This window comes from Vigna radiata, chromosome 6, assembly GCF_000741045.1.
Source record: "Vigna radiata var. radiata cultivar VC1973A chromosome 6, Vradiata_ver6, whole genome shotgun sequence".
Classification (NCBI taxonomy): domain Eukaryota; kingdom Viridiplantae; phylum Streptophyta; class Magnoliopsida; order Fabales; family Fabaceae; genus Vigna; species Vigna radiata.
The window spans coordinates 17,836,900-17,857,155 of NC_028356.1; the positions used below are offsets into that span (position 1 = coordinate 17,836,900).

Consider the following 20,256-nt stretch of genomic DNA (forward strand, 5'->3'; position numbering starts at 1 on the left):
TGTAGTGATTATAATTTAAAGAACCAACATGCAAATACATAATGTTACACATTTTCTTTATATTTTATAAAAGTTAAACCAATTATTGATTGGTTTGTTTATTATACTGGGAAATAATTAATCCTGCCAGAATAGTGGGATATATACGAATTACGAACCAAATAAGTGAGATTTCATTAAGAAAGAAAGAAAAAAAAAAGTAGAAATTAGGTAGAGAAAGAAAAATAATAAAGTGAACTTTGATATAAGACGTTAACATACTGAAAGCCTACTTTATAGAATCACTTTTGATTCCATTATCATATTACTTGTTCATGTTTGTTTGAAAATCCATGCCCACCTAGTCATTTATATATGCATTGTCGTGCTGCCCCCCATTGCAATATCCCTCAACCCCACAAGAAAAAAAAAAGAAGAAACTCATTTTGCAAATTAACATTTACGTGTACATGCATATGACGAAACCCTTTGGTTCCTTAGTATAAATAGTTGGACACTAGCTTTGATATTCCTTAGGAAGTACACAACCTTCTTCAAGTGTTCTTCCTCTTTAACTTCTCTTGTAGAACACTACTTACTCAGAAGTTCTCAAGGAGAAAAAATGGCTACCGAAAAGCTTGGAGGTTGTGCCAAGTTCTTTGCTAGCTCAAAACCCTACTTGGCTATGATCTCTTTGCAGTTTGGCTATGCTGGCATGAACATTATCACAAAGGTTTCTCTCAACCAAGGCATGAGCCACTATGTTCTTGTGGTTTATCGTCATGCTTTCGCAACTGCTGTTATAGCTCCTTTTGCATTTATCTTTGAAAGGTTAGTATCATAATCATAATGTATATCAACACTTTAACTTGTAAATTTTATAATTAAAATTATTTTTGTTAATCTAACTTTGTTTAAGTAATGGTTATTCATTGTTTTATTTTTCAGGAAAGGTCAACCGAAGATAACATTCTCAATTTTCATGCAACTTTTTATCCTAGGTCTTCTTGGGTTAGTGTCCAAATTCAATAGCAAGTTTTATATCATTATTATTGTTAGCATGTGTTAATATGAATATCTGTGTTGTATTATAATAACACAGGCCAGTGATTGATCAAAATTTCTACTATGCCGGGTTGAAGCTCACATCTCCAACCTTTTCATGTGCAATGAGCAACATGCTTCCAGCTATGACTTTTGTGATGGCTGTGTTTTGCAGGTAAATTAATGAAACCCTAATTTCTTTTAATGGTCTAACTGGAAAATAGCACATTAATGAAAAGTAAAAGATACTTTAGGGAAGATGTTCTTTTTCTGAATTTAAAAAAGCTTGCTAATTGTTTCTTTTATTATGTATGTGAAAAGAATGGAGAAGATAAACATGAAGCAAGTGAGATGCATAGCAAAGATAGTGGGAACATTAGTGACAGTTGCAGGGGCTATGCTGATGACCTTATACAGAGGTCCTATAGTGGAGATGGTGTGGGCCAAACATCCCCACAATAAAACCAATGGAACAACAAGCACAGGATCATTGGACAAAGATTGGTTCTTAGGATGCATCTTTCTTATCATTGCCACCCTTGCATGGGCTTCCCTCTTTGTTTTACAAGTAAGCAACAACAAATAAATAGGAAAAAAAAAATGTGTAGCTTTTGAAAAGTTTATATTTATACGATTATTTTATTCTTATACTCTGTATTAGATGAATGTAAAAATGTGTCAAGATACCGTTATTCTTAATCTTTTGGTAAAGTCACACAAATAGTTCACATATACTTTTGTGGCATTGGACAGGCAAAAGCTATACAAACCTACAAGAATCATCAACTCAGCCTCACTTCACTTGTGTGCTTTATTGGCACTGTTCAAGCTATTGCTGTTACTTTTGTTGTTGAACACAACCCTGCTGTTTGGAGAATTGGCTGGGATATGAACTTACTTGCTGCTGCATATGCTGTAAGAATTCATTCAACAACTTTATCTTTCATTAACTGATTATAAATTTAAACTAGAAACTAAAAACACCTTAAGGGATTATTTTTTTTCAATCTTTAATATATTTATTTGATCAGGGGATTGTGACATCAAGCATATCATACTATGTACAAGGACTTGTGATTAAGAAGAAAGGACCTGTCTTTGCAACTGCTTTTAGCCCTTTGATGATGATCATTGTTGCCATCATGGGTTCCTTTATCCTTGCAGAACAAATTTATCTTGGAGGGTAAATTTCTACTTCCCATTCTATATATATATATATATATATATAAACTTGTTTCTGTATGTATAAATGAAAATAGCAGTTTCTGCAATTTATGCAGTTCAGACTAACTGAAAGTTATTGTTTTTTTCTGGTGGTTGCAGTGTGATTGGTGCAATCTTAATTGTTATAGGTTTATACTCAGTTCTATGGGGAAAGCACAAAGAACAAATGGAGAGTAAAGTGGCAGATGAAATTCCATTGGCTGTAAAAGATGGTCAAAGTTGTGTAATTTCAGGGCTAAATATGATTGATGTAAAAAATGATTTTACTGAAGAAGATTCCAAGAATAAGAAGCCCTCCTCAGTTGTAATAAACATGACTGTTGCAGAGCCTCCAAGCAGAGATAACCAAGAGGGAAAGGCTTAAGCAATTTGGAATGTGAATCCACTTTACCCTTTTTAGCAATTTCTTTTTTCTTTTTTCTTTTTTGTTGCTATGAGAAGGGTCTTGTTTTGTGACATATTTAACCAATAATATATGATATATAGATTCCTAGATTCCATTATGTACTATAAAGAGGGTCTTGTTTGTGCCATATTTTGTGACTTATTCCAACTTCACTGTAAAAGAGAAACCTAAAGCTTCTCTCTTCTCATGCCTCTCTGTTTTTATTTTTCTTCTTTTGAAATAGAAACATTATTGCCTATACTTTTAAATTACCTGCATTAGTGAAATAAAAAAAAATAATAAAAAATAACTATATCAATATTAGAAAATCTTCTTGCACTAATTATGTTATCAACTTCTCAAAAAAAACATAATATATTTCCTATATTGGAGGATCTGTTAGACAGTCTCCGAACTATAAAAGAATAGTATAAAAGAATAGTAATAAGATCGAACGATTACAAACAGTAAATGAATTTTCAATTGATCAAGATAAAACATTGATTAGTTAGTGATTAAACTTTGATATATACCGTTCGGAGATGACCCTCTGACGGATCTTTAGAACATTTCCCTTCTTTTTATTCTCAAATTTTGTTTTAGAGGTGTTAAGTAGTTTATTTCCTAGATCACTGATAAAATTGTGTTGGAACAATATGAACTATATTATAAAAGATTAAATATGTTTTTGGTCCCTTAACTTTTAGTGAAAATTAGATTTAGTCCCTTTTCAAAACTTTGGCCTAATTTAGTCCCCAACTTTAGAAATGTATGAATTTAGTCCTTTTAACCAAATTTTGTTAATTTTTTTGAGATTTTAAACACGTTTTATGATAGCAATTGGGTTGTTTATACTGTTTGACACATTTTTGCTTCAATGCTAATTGAGAACGTGCTTGAAACATCAAATAAACCTAACCAAATTTAGCTAAAAGGACATTCATACATTTTTAAAGTTGGTGGACTAAATGAGGCCAAAGTTTTGAAGAGGGACTAAATCCAATTTTCACTAAAAGTTAAGGGACCAAAAACATATTTAACCCTATTATAAAGCTAATATATTTTATTTTAGTTCAGGAAATGTTATGTTGGACTAACAAATCATTTTGGTTTGCTTTAAAAATTAAGAATATCCATTCTTTTTAAGTCATGCTAATGAAATCAATTCTAATTTTAGATATTGTTTATAAATTATAACATGTACGTACATTTTAATAACATAATATTTCTTAAAATAAATTATTATTTTGTAAAATATACTTACATGTAAGTTTAGAAATGACTTAATTTCCGTCGTTTTGTATGAAGAAAGGTTGTTGCGCCTACCATTTAGGCAGCACGATTCAGTCTCAAACAAACAATCACGAAGTTTGATAATAAGAAAAGTGAAGTTTCCAAACCCTATTTATCTTTATAAAAAAAATGTTATTTTATGGTATAAGTTAAACATTGAAACAAAAATCACTCAGAGACACAAAATGATGATGTTTGGTAAAGATAATTAGGGTTCAAGAAATTCATTTTTTTATTGTTGTTGAAGTTTGTTGTTTTTTTTACTTGATATTACAAAATTAAATAATCATTTCATTCTAATTAATGATAAATATTCAATTAATAATATTGAAAATTTAAGTAAATATAAATCTTTTATCTCGAGTTAGAAATACCAAAATCGATGTCAATATTTTATATAGTTATGATTTTTTATATAGTTATGATTTTGTATATAACTTAATTTGGTTTATGTGAAAGAATTTATTTGATAATTTTTTATTTATTTAAAATAAAAGGTAATTTACTTGGAGGTAAAAAAATATTTTGTTTAATTAAAGACAATAATTGAGTAATTTCTCTTCCAAAAAAAGTGAGTGGTTTTTTTGTTGTATGCAAAAGCTTATCTTCTAAAAAAAAGAATGTGTGGCTTTTTATTACTTACATATATAAAAGGAAATATAGTTCTAAATATCACATTTGTTTCACATTGTACACAATAAAATAAATTGAATTACTAATAAACAAATATTAACATTAACCAAAATTGTAATAAAATATATGAGTGTTTCATATCAAACTTAAATAGTAATTGCAATAAATTATTAGATTGGTAATCAAGAGTGTGTCGTATTAAATCTAAATGGTAATTGTAATAAATAATCAGATGGGTGAGAATGCACTTCATATTAATTGAAATGGTGCCTATAATAGTTAAAAGCTTTCGTATATTAACTTAAAACATGTTTAATATTAATTGAATTTGTGCTTCATATTGATTGATGACGTGAGACAACTTTTAATATTCAAAAAACAGGTTCGTGAAAAAAAAAAAATTACTCAATGGTATATATATAATAGAAATTTAAGAAAATAAATTCACTAAAAATTTGGTAAAATAACTTTATATTTATTCAAATCGTGCTTTATATTGACTGAAACAGTTTGACAAATAAAAAAAATGAACATGCTCAGTGTATATATTAATTGAAATCGTGCTTCGTATTAATTGAAGGCATGAGACAACATTTAATATTAAAAAACATATCTGTGAAAAACAAAATTAATACAAAATTGAAAAACCATTGCAATCAACATTTTATATTTAATATTTTTAAATAATTTCAAACTCCAATTAAGTTAAAAAAAAAATGTACTAAAATTGTTTTTCTTCATCGGTTTGATTTTCATTTTACAAAATAAAATACTCGAAATAGTATTTACAAATACAATATAGAAAAAAAAATGAAAATATATCTACTTTTATCAAATTTTTAAAAAAAAAAGCACTCTTTCAATGAAAAAAATAAAACTGCATATGATATGAAATCATTTATTCTTGGTTGGTATATAAATTAGTGGTTTAATTTCTCTATATATTCCTTAGGAAGTAACACAAGCTTCTTCAAGTGTCTCTGTAGAAAGGTATTTACTGAAAAGTTCTGAAAGAGGAAAATGGCAATAGAAAAGCTTGGAGGTTGTTCAAAGTTCTTTGAATGCTCAAAACCCTACTTGGCCATGATTTCTTTACAGTTTGGTTATGCTGGCATGACCATTATCACTAAGATTTCACTCAACCAAGGCATGAGTCATTATGTTCTTGTGGTTTATCGCCATGCTTTTGCTACCATTGCCATAGCTCCTTTTGCATTTCTTTTTGAAAGGTCAGTATCATAATCTTACATTCTACTTGTTCGATACAAACAAAGTTTCACATCAGATAAAATAAGCGTTAGACATGAATTTCTATACATTTAAAATACCTCCATTTATAAGAAGACTTTTGAAGTGATATTTTCCTTCGTACAATTTCATTTTTCTAATTTATAATTTTTGAATAGGGTAAACAAAATTTATAAAAAGATATTATGCATAAACAATATCTCATTGTTTTGTTTTTCAGGAAAGGTCAACCGAAGATAAGATTCTCAATTTTCATGCAAATATTTATCCTAGCTCTTCTAGGGTTAGTGTCCAAATGCATTTACAAAAGTTTTATATTATAGCATAAGGTTTAATATATAGAATTAGAATTTGCATGTATTAATATGAAAATTTGTGTTGGATAAATAAAACAGGCCAGTGATTGATCAAAATTTCTTTTATGCTGGGTTGAAACTCACATCCCCAACTTTCGCATGTGCAATAAGCAACATGCTTCCAGCTATGACTTTTGTAATAGCAGTCTTTTGCAGGTAATACTCAAACCCTGAATTTTTTTAAGGATCTTTAATTAAAAAGTGATACATTACTACAAATAGTAAAATAGATTTTAGTTTCTTCACAGTTTAAATATTGGTATTATAGTTTCTAAAAAAAATCATTATAGTTTTAAGAGAATCCTTATATATGGTATGTAAAATTGTTGTTTTTAATCTAAGTTTGAAATTAAGTTCAATATTAAATAGAGATGAAAAAGTAAAATAATTTTAAAAAAAAAAATCATAAATTTAATATTTTAAGATTTTAGATTATAGTTATTGTCATCCTTTTATTGAATTAAGCTGGTATTTTATTGGAGTTGTCTCTCCTAAATGAATTCTCATTATATTTATCGTATTTTCTTTTTTTTTGTGATGGCTATTAATTGATTTTTTTTTAGTTATTATGCTTAATTACTTGAAGGGTATTTCTAATTCTTAATTGTTAATTTCTTTTAGGGAAGATGTTATTTTTTAAAAATAAAAAGACGAGGAAGAGAAGAAAAAGTTTAAGTTTAATAACTTTTTTACTATTGAAAATATTCTTTGACACATTTAAAATTTTTTATACTCATTTGATATTATTTTTATTTACTTTTTACTTTTTTCTTTCTTTTAAAAAATACAAAAAAGTTTACATTTTTATAATCATTTTATCTTTATAATCTGTGTCAAATGAATATAAAAATGTATGATGATACCATTTTATGAAGAAGGTGTTATAATTGGTTCTTGCTTTTTATGATGGACGGATATATATGTGAAAAGGATGGAGAAGATAAACATAAAGAAAGTGAGAAGCATAGCAAAGATAGTGGGAACATTAGTGACAGTTGGAGGGGCTATGCTGATGACCTTATACAGAGGTCCTATAGTGGAGATGGTTTGGATCAAAGAAGCTCACTATAAAAGCAATGGAACAACAAGCACAGGATCATTGGACAGAGATTGGTTATTGGGTTGCATTTTTCTCATCATTTCCACCATTGCTTGGGCTTCACTCTTTGTTTTACAAGTAAGTATTACCACTGTGTTAACTTTTGTGATCATTTTCTTTCTGTGATGATAAACAAATAATTGACATTTATTTGTATGCTATTGGACAGGCAAAAGCTATACAGACATACAAGAATCATCAGCTAACCTTAACTTCACTTGTGTGCTTTATAGGCGCAGTTCAAGCTATTGTTGTTACTTATGTTGTTGAACACAATCCTTCAGTTTGGAAAATTGGATGGGATATAAACTTACTTACTGCTGCATATTCAGTAAGAATTAATATAACAACTTTTTCTTCCATATATCAATTATAACTAGACTTTATTCTTTTTGTTTTGTACTTTAATTAGGGGGTTGTTTCATCAAGCATATCATACTATGTACAAGGACTGGTAATCAAGAAGAAAGGACCTGTCTTTGCAACTTCCTTTAGCCCTTTAATGATGATCATTTCTGCTATCATGGGTTACTTTATCCTTGCAGAAAAAACTTATCTTGGAGGGTAAATTTCTAATTCCAGATATATATATTGATATGGTCTGGTATAGTTATCAACAATTTATTATAGCCTACAAAGCAGATTTGACAGTAAAATAGATATCAGTTTTCTTATGTAAAAATAAAAATAGCAGTGTATCCATCAAAACTAACAAGGTTTTGATTCTTTTTCTGGTGGTTGCAGTGTGATTGGTGCCATCTTAATTGTTATAGGTTTATACTCAGTTCTATGGGGAAAGCACAAAGAACAAATAGAGAATCAAGTGGATGCTGAAATTCCCTTACCTGTGAATGATGATGAAAGTTCAGTAACAGAAGAGCAAAATATGGTTGATGCTAGAGATTATTTCACTGAAGAAAAACATGATCAGAAAGTAGAACCCATCGATATCAAGTTTTCTTCAATTGTAATTACGTTGTCTATTCAAGAATCTCCCACTAGATAATTAAAAAATAAAGGCTTAAACAATTTGTGATGCGATAAGGAATGTTTTCTTCTTTTCTTCTTTTTACTGTAAAAGTGACTTTTTTTGCTGCATTTAAGTATATAACAAATAATAGATAATATATAACGTAACATAGTATGGATGACACGAAGTGATTTTAGTAAAAGAAAATGGAAATTTTCTTCCACGACGACATTCAGTTCAGAAAACCTTTTGAGCGTCAAGGAAAAATATTTAACAGTTAAAATTATTGATTTTCTGATCATTTGTTATTTTGTCAAACCTGCACTGAATAATCGAATCAGACTAATACACAGATGAAAGAGCAAAGGATGATTTCTTGTATATTTGTAATCTCGTTAGCCCATGGCTTGTCCAATCATTTTCAATCAAAACTAGAATTGGTCATGTACCAAATTACAATTGATAAAAGATGTAAGATCAACCTCTAGTGTTGGAAGTAAAGCTTTTTTATATTTCAGAAGGAAACATTGAGCTTGTATAATAAGCACATTTACAAAGTTGAATTAGTTTACTGATATACAAGAGTCAAATTAGAGGGCAACATCAATTGCCCCTAGACACAGAATCATCTTTTGGAAGAGCAACATAGTTCACTGGAATTATGGGGTTCAATCTGCCACTTTCTCTGCGTTCCTTTCCTCCAGAGGTTCCATGGCGTCCAGATGGAGTAAGCAGTCTACGGCCGGTTGGTGTCCCTGCTATGGTGTTGCCATTGTTGCTCTGACACAGAGGCTTCTTTGTTGCAGACCTTGAACCAAAAAGTGCCACTTGCTCTACAGCTGCTTGTTCATGTAGCCGTTTCTGCTCCTGTTAGGTTGATGGAACTTTTTAATACAATATATCAATTTTGAAATAATATATAATCATGAAATAAAAAAGTATAAAAATTAATATGATTATATTTTATAATAAATATCTTAAAATAAAGAAATATATTAATATTAAATATCATAGAATGTTATGTAATATTATCTTTTAAAAAAGTTATTGTAACACTGCGTCAGTAAATGATTTTGTAACATGAACAACTACCCACAGGAGAATAAAAAAATGCAGCCAACTTTTCTCGTACAAAAAGAAGCTTCAATCTTCTGCATTTTCACTTTACTCGTGGCTTCACCATTGATAAAAAAAAATGTTTACTCAGTTTTCCCTGAATAAAATGAAAAGGAGCATTGCCAAAACAATAATAGTGGTATAATTTAACCATATGTGGTACATACGAGTGTTTTCACGAACAATAAAGAGAATTCATACAAGATGAATGTCACTTGTACATAAATTTTACAACGAGAGAAATTTGAGAAAGGGAGACAAGTTTGAAATGTGAAAGTGATATAGTTTTAACACAATGTTACATAAATGGTTAAAATTGTTGCTATATATTGTTGGAAGTGGAAGCCCCACATCAATCCACACTAGCACCTTCAATTAATTATAAAAGGGAGTTAGGTGAAAGTCCGAGAATTTGTTGGTTTAAGCATTTCTCTAAAAACTAAAATAAGAGAGAAAATTTTACTTATTTACTTAAAGGAAAAGAGTGGTTTCTCCTCTAGAGTTTTGTTCTCTTGATAAGATCCAGTAGTTCTCTCAGTTGTATTTTTTTATTTAGAATGTGACTGTTTTTTTAAGAAATGTAATGATTTATTTCGCTTGGTAATACTAAAACTTGCTATTTCTCCAGTTTTGGTTCTTTCTTTTCAGATCTTATTTAAAATATCATCTCTCTTTATACAATGATGATAGACAATAAATAGAATCAGCAATAAGCAAACATCAAGATAAGCGGCATAGAATATGAAGTAAATGTCCAAGATGTACCCGATATTTGCGCTTCTCTTCTTCTCTGAGTCGTCGTTGGACAATATATTCATCCAAGCTATGTAACAATGGTATCTGTAAACAAAAGCATTTAAAGATGGAACTGGAATACTTTACGCACGTATCACAATAACAAAATGTAAAATATAAATCACTACCTTTTCATACAAGAAAGGTATTCCTTTTTCCATTTCCCACGCTTTCACTCTTGCAGTCAAATTCTCAACAATAGCTGCTCAAATTCTCGAAATATATGGAAATTAGCACGAAGAATACTTCAATCGTTTATTGATAATCACCTAATTACGCTAATCAGCGAGCTTATAAGCTTAAAAGTGAAGTTTTATTAATTAACGGAAATGTCATTCCTTTTCCAAAATTAGACAAGTATATATCTTAAAAAATAACTATAACGTCAATTCGGTAGCGTCTTTTATATAAAAAAATAAAATCCTTAACGTAATTTTCTAATTATAAAAAATACCTTTCAATTTTATAAAAAAATCTCTTACTTGCAGTTTTTTTGCAGAAATTACTCTAAATAACTTCTGAAATTAAAGAATATGATCTTTTTTTCATTCGTAAAAATAGTAGCAAGTTTCACGGAAAAAAAACCATCCAAAGCAAGCAAGCTATTGTCTATCTTGTGAATTTTAATCTGTGTTATGTTCCTACATTTTGGTTTGCCGTCAAAAAGCATTGCATTTCGGGTGCACGTATAATCTGATGTCGGTGACACTTCTTTCACTTAGTAAACAAGACAAAAGGTAAACATAAAATCAAACTTATTCACTAATACTCAGTTATTCATGGAACTACTGTAAATTGTTAGTGGTAATAATATGTGAGTATGTGTATATATATATATATATATATATATATATATATATATATATATATATATATATATATATATATATATATAGTAAAAAATGTACGATAACTTACATGGTATCTTGCTGACGAGAATCCGAGCTTTCTCAGCGCGTTTCAAATTTTTGTGCGCTCCTCTCACCGCACTATATCGATTTTCATCCTGAAAAGTGTATAGGAAAATGATAAATAATATATATACATACATACATACATACATATATATATATATATATATATATATATATATATATATATATATGTGAATATTCACACATATCATGGGCGAATGATGCGTAATAAATTGGAAACAATAAAAAGTTTCATGCTTCCTGCGACAAAATATTTTATGCTTATTAGATATTTTTCAAATGCATTCACACTGTTTTAGATTTCGTTTATTCAATATAAAAATGTATCACTTTGCCAGTTATACTAGATGTATAAACTTTTGTTATCAAAGTCAGCATAATAATAAAATGAAAAGCCAAGTACAGAACATTTAAAGTCAAACAATTTAGAGATTCAAGCATCATATAGAATAGGGGATGTCACTACAATATATACACTAACTAGTCAATCAACATTAGGACGCAAAGTGAACTACAAACAATTCAAAATCTACAAATTCCTCAGAGAACCAATATGTTATGAATCTTAATAAACTGACATGTATGTAACACTAAGTTATTGATATAGTTCAAAAACACTAAAAAGCATTTGAATATATTAAATAGCATCAACCTTTCTTCATGGTAATAAATTCAATCCCATTAAGTTATTGCTTATTTATAAATAAAAAACTTTTAAAATAAGTTATCTACCCTTTCGTATTCATCTAACCACTTTTCCTCCTCAGCTGCAAATTTCCATTTCTCTGTCCTATCTAAGATATCTCTTCTGCTTAGAGCTTGCTCCTTGGCTTGTTTTATTTGACCATCCATGTTTTGAAGCAAATCAGACAGATCAACATTACCTGTCAAGCCATCAAAAGTGTACAAGGAAAAATTAGAGCCAATACCAAATACTATTGTTAGAGATATTATCTTTATCTTTTATCTTTAATTAGTTTGTTATTATTCTTTATTTTCTTTTGGGCTTAGTCCATATTTTTTCTATTATAAATAAAATAACCTATGTGTAACATAAAGCAGATTAATTTCATGCGAAGTTTTCATACTAGCACCACCACCATCTACCACGGCCACCGTCAGTGTTCCAGTTTCGACTGACATCCATTTGATTTTGATCGTCCCAGCTAGGTGTCCAACATGCAATCAACGGCTACCCTAAGAATTTTGTAGTTCTCTACAGTGTCTTTTTCACTAATTTCCGTTGTCATTGTCCATTGTCCTTCCCCGTGAGGGGGTGTCTATTTCTAGGTGCTTCGATGTATAAAGGAAACCATTCTTTTGAAGAGCCAAATCTTCCACCTTCACTGTTTGTCACCAACCCACCATCATTTCCACTATTTGTCATAAGGGGGATCTATTTCTATGTGGTCCAATTTAGTCCTTGGAGTCTATCGTTGTCCACCACTACAGGCTCCATCTATTGTGATTGCAATCTAGTCCCTGCAGTCTATCGTTGTCCGCTACTGCAAGCCACCATTTGTTGTTGATGGCAACCTAGTTTGTCATAGTTTGTTGATTTTAGCCACTGTCAACCGTCATCCACTACTGATGGTAATCTCCTTTGTCAAAGTCATCTTAGTTGAAATTTTGCGACTGTCCACCACTGTCCAATATTATTCTCCATAGTTTTTAGGACTTCTCTCCCCTATTCATTCATGGCTTATTCCACTACTGTCCCTTATGACCTCTCTTCTATCACCAGCACATTTGACTTGTCTATATATATTATATTTTTTTTCTCTCTGGCAAAGATGAATTTTGTTACTTTATTTATAGCCATGGTGGCTCTTCAACAATAGCCTCTTTATTCACTGGATGTCAATAATACATTCTCCAACGGCGATTTGCAAGAAGAAATTTATATGGAGTATCCTCTCAGATTTGTTGCTCAAGAAAGTTTTCTGGATTGGTATTTTGTCTTTTATGTCATCTTCACAAATGATTAACAATTTGGTGTCAAGTGCTGAAACAAATATTTTTACTAAGTCTTTATTTATTATATTAGTAACAAGCTTAGTACATACCATTTGTATGCACCAACTTGAGAGGAGTGTTAGAGATATTATCTTTATCTTTTATCTTAAATTGGTTTGTTATTATTCCTTATTTGTATTTTGGAGCTAGCCCATATTTTTTCTATTATAAATAGAGTACTTTGTATATATATTCAACACAAGAGAGATTAATCTCATAGTTTTTCACTATATTCAACCACTATAAACAAACACAACAATAATTTCAAAAGTATTTAACAGGAAAAGATTAGAAAAATCAAGTGAAATCTTTATAGGCATCCACAAATAGTTTAGAAAAAAGAGTTCTAAAAACTATATAATGGAGGTAATTAGGACAGGTTTTGTACCAGATTCAATGAGGCTAGTCAAAATCTGTCTTGCAGATTCACTATCAACATCCATGTGAACTCCTCTGTAAATTTCTTCAAGCTCATTCTGCCTCTTAAACACCAAATCCTTCATCTTACTGGCTTTGACAACATTTAACCGATGGACTTCACCTTCAACCTGCAAATATCTAAATTATCAAACCACGAATACTCAAGTATTGAAGTGAACATTTGTACGCTAAGTTCAAGTCAAAAAAAGTTTCACCTGCTCAATGACTTCTGAAGAAAGACAACCACGTGTTGACACTTCATCGGTTGATGCTGAAATTAATCGAGTAACATGGCTAAACTCCTTTTGCTCTTCAGTTGGTGTCTCCATGAGATCCCAAAGCTCTACCAGCAATTTAGCAAGCTCTTGCATCTACAGCAAAGAGAAATAAAATGAATGAATGTTCAAAAACCTGTTGGAAATAAAGTGGTAGACCAATAACAATAATACCCTTGAATGGATTCAAACAAACATACCCATCCAATAACAATAATTATGCAATCTTCCTAACTTTAATTACTTCAAGAAAATTAGAGACAGATAAAAACTACAGCAGTCAAGTGTCAACTCCTTTAATTTAGACAAAACCAGTTAAAAAATTGAATTGGTTCTTGTCATTCTTATGAACGGTTAGAGAAGTTACTCTAGCAAGTAGTGAGAAAAACATTTCTTATCAAGAATACAATGCTGGATACTGGCATAAGATGATGCAAGTTCACTAGTATTGTAAATAAAATCACTTAGAAAATGCTAGTAATGAATTGCAATAGATGCATTTTTTATCATAGAAAAGGAAAATCCAGCACGGATGGATTTCTTGGAACTGAAATGACTCAACCAATGTAGTTTATATAATTTAAAGTTCACGCAAACAACAAATAATCTAGTGTTTTAAGATTTTAAATTACATGTATGATTTTACATGCCAAACTCGGATCATACAATATGACAACTAAAAAATAAACAACAACTCGCCCCATCTAACTAGCTGACATGGATAATTGGTAGTGACTTGTAACCCAAGCTTACATAAAACACATTTGTAGGAGATTAAAGCACGCTAGCTTGTCCATACAAATCCGTAATTTCAACTAAATTCAAAGTTCACTTGGGTATCACTTTGACCTTCAATAGTGAGAATATATTGCAACTACAATTCAAAACAAAGTCAATTACTCATGATTAGAAGTTCAGTTTTGTATATTCTATTCAATCACCTGACAACCCTTGCAAAACATTGACACATAACTTTCAGGCTGCAACTGGAAAAATATTTCGTGTGCAAAATATTTCAATTCAAGAAACGTAGAAGCTAACTGAGATACTGATAACCACTAGAACTAAACAGAGATTACCGATAACTACTACAGTGATCATTTGAGGTATATCAACCAAGATTAGATGATACACCTTCACGACAACCAACTTGCAACAGTAAGGCACATATGCAGTGATGCAGAGAAAATAACAAGTTCTTTTCCACCATTTCATTTCATCTAGATCAAGTCACCTTTTGTAGCCTTTGTTGCTTCTCCCTCTTTAATGAATGAATAACCCCGGTTAATCTTGCAAGCGTGTCATTGCTGATGCTCTGTAGTGTACCTTTTAATGAATCATCCAGACTTGGGTGAATTTCGTTTAATGTCTTCATAAAATCAATTGACATCACTTCTGTAAGCTCGCAAATAGTACTGATATGACTCTTCACTTTCTGCTGACGTAATATCTGGTTGAAGAGAAAAATGAAGCATTGTTGAGCAAATATGAAGTAAAATATCTGGAACTATCAATGCTACTTATCTGTATAATGAATTTGTAAAACCTTTTCATTCTGAAGCTCCTGTAGATGTGACTTTAGTTCCCCCAATTTCTTTGATGTCAGATCACTTTGATTAATATCTGAGTCTGTGACACTTTTGTACTGTCCAGAACCTGCTATTTCATCACATATCTGAGAAATTTGGGACTTTATCTTTAAAAATTCCTTGATTCTTTCATCCTTCTTTGACCTCAAATCCTCTAAGACAGGTCTAATAGTAGCTATTTGCTGCTTCAAGGATCCCTTTCCCTATCGAATGCAGAAAATTAGTTGAACAAGTACTTCGTCAATTCAATAGTGTGTCGCTAACTCCAGAGAGCCAAAAACAAGATCTTGTAAACATCAATCAGAAATGGCAGTAAAAAGTTCAAAAATGAGAAGGAAATAACCAACTATTGAATATTTAAATACTCCAGTAAACATGGCGTTCAAATTTTAATGAAATTAAATTTTTAAAAAATAGAACATATTTGTGGAAATTCACTTTGAAAGATTAATATACCAATAGGAACACCAATGCCTCCTCCTCCGGTATAGCCATTATTAAGAGTTAAGACCGCATACTCTTTCTATCTCAACAACATGGGAAAGCCAAATAGTTTATCTTCAATATATGCCAAGGTTACATTTTCAATTACCATTATTCATAAAAGATAACAGAAGACGTCATATAGCACATTAAGGTTCATGTTCAAAACATCACAACTGGTACAAGTTACAAGTTACAACAGCAGAAAATGAACTAGCGACGTAACCAAAACTACCCGTGGGAGCACCGTAGATTCCCCAAGGGAAGAAACAAGATTAGCTGCTTGAGCTTCAGCATCTGCCAACCACTGATACATGTCAGCCTTGTGCGTCCTCGTCTCCTCAACTCTCCGGTGATAGATGTCAAGGCATTCTTGCTCCAGTTGAAGAAGCGTGTTGTCTCTATCGTTGTCACTCTCCCCAATCTCATCCCATATCATCTACGAAAACAATTCAAATTTTCAATTCACACAACAAAGTTTTACAGATACATTCAACACCATCATTCAAAATTGATACTTTATCTTCAATTTATTTCCTATATCTAAGACTTATAAAAAAAAATGTGTTTTTCAACTTTTGCCATACAAATGTTTGAAAACATTAATCAAATTGAAAACAGTAATGCCAATTTTTTAATGTAAGTAAAAATATCTAACGAAAACAGAGATCTTTTCCTTAAAGTAAACAGTCTCTAAACAAGATACCAAATATATATGTAACGGTAAAAATAGCAAGAAAAAGAGAAATCCTTTAAACAAACCAACGGATTCTAAAATCAACCGATGTTAAAATTAAAGGTACAAATTGAAAATGGAAACAGATTAGTCCAAGACAAAGCGGTGGTAAAGAATCATCGTGGAACAATCTTTAGTCAAACTTCTTTTACCTTTTAACCAAATCAGATTAGTCAGAGACGCTATGTGTATGAAAAAACTAAAATAAAGGTAAACAACAAAATATCACCTTTTTTAATAACTAATAAAAAAATGATTAAAAAACAGTGAAGCCTGAAGTTAGAGAAGAACCTGCAATTCGCGGAGGAGAGAGGCGCAGGTGGTGCGAGAGGGGGAAAAAGAAGGAGGCGTGGCGGCCATTGTTGCAAAGAAGAGAAAGCGACGAGCGAAAACCCTAACTGAGAGAGAGTGAGATGATGAAGAAATGAGAAGAACTTGAGAAGGTATTACAAACGTTGAAGAAATTAGAAGAAATTAGAAGGATTATGGAAGATCCCATGATTTGAGTGTTATTTGACAGAACAGATCATTCCTCTGTTCAAAATTACACTGTCCAGTTTATGGCGCCAAACCCACGTGTTCTTCAAAATTTGCAGTCAAGTCAGCGGTATTAAATTGTTGAATGTTAATAATTAAATTTTTAATTAATATTCAAACATTAACTGTTCGATTTTCTTTTATTCTCTTTAATTCCCTTTAAAATATTACATTTAATATATTTTTCTTCTTCTTTCATAACATTTAAATATTTGGAGAAATAATATTCCGATAAATCTGTTTAAGTAATTCTTTTAAATATTATTTTGAAAAAAAAAATATACCTTTCTTATTCATTTAATTTATTTTTTACATTTTATTCCTTAAAATTCATACGTCACAAATTTTGGTCAAATATTCTTTGTTGTTGGCATAGTCGGTTGTATTGTTTTTTTTTTTTAATTTATGGAAACATTTTTAGTACGAATCTATACACAAAATATAACATTTAATAAATAAAAACATTTAAAATGCATTTTATGCTTTTACATTAAAGATGACGATAGACTAATTCTTATTAAATTATCATTTAAAAACTAAAAAAATCATAATAAGTAGAATATGATATTGTTAAGATTTTGGTAATAAAAGAAAATGCATTTTTTTCACTTTAATACAATAATAAAAAGTATGTAATTATGTAAATTTTAAAATAGAATACAAAATATAAAAAAATATTGGTTCTAATAGTTTAAAATAACAACGATGTGGAAATATTATATATATATATATATATATATATATATATATATATATACTTATTTTTTTAACTTAATTTCAAAATTCAAATATTAATAAATTCAAACTATAAAATTGTAACATTCTATTTTAATAGTGTAAAACTATCAAAATGAAATGTTATATAGATCTAAAGGAATAACTAGGTAAAACAAACATTTCACAAAAAAAAAAAAAATCTACTTTTATAGATTCATCTAACTATGCATTTGTTTCACCATCACCTTCCGCTAGAGCAATTATAAAGATCCTTAAGCTCGCACCATTTCACATAAGAGAAAACAACACACAATAGACAACACAAAAGTAAGGGTAAACTAGTAGAAAAACTGCTTATCATAATTATAATAAAAATTCAATCATACATTATATTACACACATGATAAAGCATACGTCCTAAATTAAATCACAACCTTAGACCTAACTCATTTGGATATAGTATGAATGTCAAACTAAGGTAGTTTATGTACTTGTAATGGTAATACAGTTGGCCCACTCCAAGCTACCATACAAGGTTAGTCCGTAAATGTCTTTAGCCAAGGTAAAGCCCCTAGATTGGACCTCCTGCTACTCTCCACGACATAACCAACCACCTCTACTTGAGTTGGAGTTATTGAGAGCGTCAACATAAACTCATCATACAAAGCTCCATACATTCATACAACAACAACACAGGCACCACCATGTAACCACTTCGCGTGGGTTGTAAGACCCTTGAAAATAGTTGTAATTAAGATGTTAGATTTTTTTAGAAATATAATTTCTTTTTATATAATGCTACAATGAAATTCTACATTAAAATACGTATAATGTTACAGTGAAATATGTACAATAATATAGTCAAAATACCTCATGAATCATGTGTTGCTACAATATTGTTACAGTAAAAATGTACTACAAGCTATAATATTGCTACACTGAAACGTAGTACAATTATAATATTGCCATAGTAAAATGTAGTACAACTACATTACTGCTACAGTAACTTTAATTTCAACTGTAGCAACCTTAATTTCAACTGTAGCAACCTTAACTTTAGCTATAAATAAGGGTGAGTAAATGAAGTTTTTCACAAAGGGAGCGAAAATGAGTAAAACTTTGTAGAAAATAATATGGCTAAAATCCTAATTGTAAAGAAGGTAGAAAGAGCTTATGAAGAGGTGTTCTTCATATAAGAAGAAGAGAGAATTAGGTAAGAGGAGCTAACCTTCATCGGTTCTTATTTTGTATATAAGTAGTGGTGGTGAAAAAGGTAACTATTATTACCTTTGTTTTTCTGCGTGAACTTAGGTGATAAAAATTATCTATAATCTTGTATTGAATATGTGAATATATAAATGTTAATATTGTAACTAGATGCAATAAACTAGATTCGATCATTCTTTATGAGAGGATCTGTATCCATAGAAATCAATGACTATTACCAAGTATAGGATTCCGATTCAAAAACTTTAAATTTTACCATGAGACAAGGGTTTTAAGGCAAAAAACACCTTGTGATAGTTAAATTAAACTTTGTAAGCAAATAACACTCCATGAATGCATAAATGCACAAATATTTGTGACTCGTTTTGCACAAGTTTTTCAATTTTACCTTTCCTTCTTATTCTTTATATTTTTCTTTGTTTTCTTTATTTTAAATGCCAACATTTATCATTAATTGTTTCCATAATCATCAAATTCTTTGAATGTTATTTCGTTATCATTTACATCATCCATTGATAAAAGGGAAATTGCAAATCACGATATCAAATGTGAACATAGAATATTACATGCTCAACATTTTCCTTCGAGACATCATATAATCACCAGGTACTTAGACAATAATGCATATATATTGAATCACAATTATTATTTTGTTTCTTCGGGACTCAAAAATCTATCACAGTTTGAATCTATAGGGTACAAATAGAATTTAGAGCAAAATAGTTTGGTATCTTGTATAAAATGAAGATGATTGCCTTAATGTATGAGTTGATGGGAAGATATCATCCTATAGTATTTTTTTTCCTTTTTCTTTTTTTTTTCTTTTCATTTCTAGTCAATGTAATATATACATATTTGAAAATAAATATTAATAAATAATTTAATAACAATCTAATAACAATAAATAACAAATATTTGGATATAGATAATATAATAAACTTTAAAAAAAAGTCTTAGTAAAATACACCTTAATGTATGACTATAAATACTATTTAAAAAATTAATTTTAGGTTAAATGCCTTTTTTGGTCTCAGTTTTGATTAGGAAAATTCGAAATGGTTCTCATGTTTTTTTATTCAATTTAGTCCTAAAGAACGTAATATAGTCATTTTCACTAACTCTGTTTAAATTGTTAACAACAAGCTGTCCAAATGTGTAATTCCATTATTAAGTGTCATT

The 20,256-nt window shown here is 29.9% G+C and overlaps 3 protein-coding genes across 4 annotated transcripts; 2 read left to right on the forward strand and 1 right to left on the reverse strand.

Annotated features, from left to right (window-relative positions):
* The first annotated feature begins 502 nt into the window (after window positions 1–502).
* Window positions 503–2,742, forward strand: LOC106763817 (WAT1-related protein At5g07050). Its single transcript, XM_014647972.2, has 7 exons — window positions 503–810; window positions 928–990; window positions 1,082–1,198; window positions 1,345–1,591; window positions 1,777–1,938; window positions 2,055–2,206; window positions 2,347–2,742. The coding sequence occupies exons 1-7, from the start codon at window positions 602–604 to the stop codon at window positions 2,609–2,611; spliced, it is 1,215 nt and encodes a 404-aa protein (XP_014503458.1). The 5' UTR covers window positions 503–601; the 3' UTR covers window positions 2,612–2,742.
* A 2,811-nt stretch (window positions 2,743–5,553) lies between these two features.
* Window positions 5,554–8,276, forward strand: LOC106763818 (WAT1-related protein At5g07050). The gene is made up of 7 exons (XM_014647973.2): window positions 5,554–5,787; window positions 6,027–6,089; window positions 6,202–6,318; window positions 7,093–7,339; window positions 7,431–7,592; window positions 7,674–7,825; window positions 8,006–8,276. Exons 1-7 carry the CDS (start codon window positions 5,579–5,581, stop codon window positions 8,265–8,267), a joined length of 1,212 nt encoding a protein of 403 aa, XP_014503459.1. The 5' UTR covers window positions 5,554–5,578; the 3' UTR covers window positions 8,268–8,276.
* A 311-nt stretch (window positions 8,277–8,587) lies between these two features.
* LOC106764261 (65-kDa microtubule-associated protein 5) lies at window positions 8,588–17,160 on the reverse strand. 2 transcript variants are annotated; one of them, XM_014648525.2, is made up of 11 exons: window positions 16,888–17,160; window positions 16,096–16,299; window positions 15,335–15,580; window positions 15,023–15,238; window positions 13,729–13,884; window positions 13,482–13,641; window positions 11,810–11,961; window positions 11,061–11,148; window positions 10,271–10,344; window positions 10,113–10,187; window positions 8,588–9,098 (listed from the first exon to the last, which is right to left on the reverse strand). In XM_014648525.2, exons 1-11 carry the CDS (start codon window positions 16,954–16,956, stop codon window positions 8,835–8,837), a joined length of 1,704 nt encoding a protein of 567 aa, XP_014504011.1. In that variant the 5' UTR covers window positions 16,957–17,160; the 3' UTR covers window positions 8,588–8,834. The 2 variants fall into 2 exon arrangements, with proteins under 2 accessions (XP_014504011.1, XP_022637887.1); XM_022782166.1 differs by having other exon boundaries at window positions 16,087–16,299.
* Window positions 17,161–20,256: the final 3,096 nt, after the last annotated feature.

What these genes read in the sequence shown, in the direction of transcription:
- LOC106763817 (XM_014647972.2), top strand. Translation starts at nt 602, where the DNA reads ATGGCTACCGAAAAGCTTGGAGGTTGTGCCAAGTTCTTTGCTAGCTCA. An exon ending in TTTGCATTTATCTTTGAAAG is followed by an intron (nt 811 to 927) that starts GTTAGTATCATA and finishes TTTATTTTTCAG; the next exon opens with GAAAGGTCAACCGAAGATAA. An exon ending in TACTTGCTGCTGCATATGCT is followed by an intron (nt 1,939 to 2,054) that starts GTAAGAATTCAT and finishes TTATTTGATCAG; the next exon opens with GGGATTGTGACATCAAGCAT.
- LOC106763818 (XM_014647973.2), top strand. Translation starts at nt 5,579, where the DNA reads ATGGCAATAGAAAAGCTTGGAGGTTGTTCAAAGTTCTTTGAATGCTCA. An exon ending in TTTGCATTTCTTTTTGAAAG is followed by an intron (nt 5,788 to 6,026) that starts GTCAGTATCATA and finishes TTTGTTTTTCAG; the next exon opens with GAAAGGTCAACCGAAGATAA. An exon ending in GAAAAAACTTATCTTGGAGG is followed by an intron (nt 7,826 to 8,005) that starts GTAAATTTCTAA and finishes TGGTGGTTGCAG; the next exon opens with TGTGATTGGTGCCATCTTAA.
- LOC106764261 (XM_022782166.1), bottom strand. Translation starts at nt 16,956, where the DNA reads ATGGCCGCCACGCCTCCTTCTTTTTCCCCCTCTCGCACCACCTGCGCC. An exon ending in CTCTCCTCCGCGAATTGCAG is followed by an intron (nt 16,300 to 16,887) that starts GTTCTTCTCTAA and finishes TTGTTTTCGTAG; the next exon opens with ATGATATGGGATGAGATTGG. An exon ending in AGCAACAAAGGCTACAAAAG is followed by an intron (nt 13,885 to 15,022) that starts GTGACTTGATCT and finishes TCTTTGCTGTAG; the next exon opens with ATGCAAGAGCTTGCTAAATT.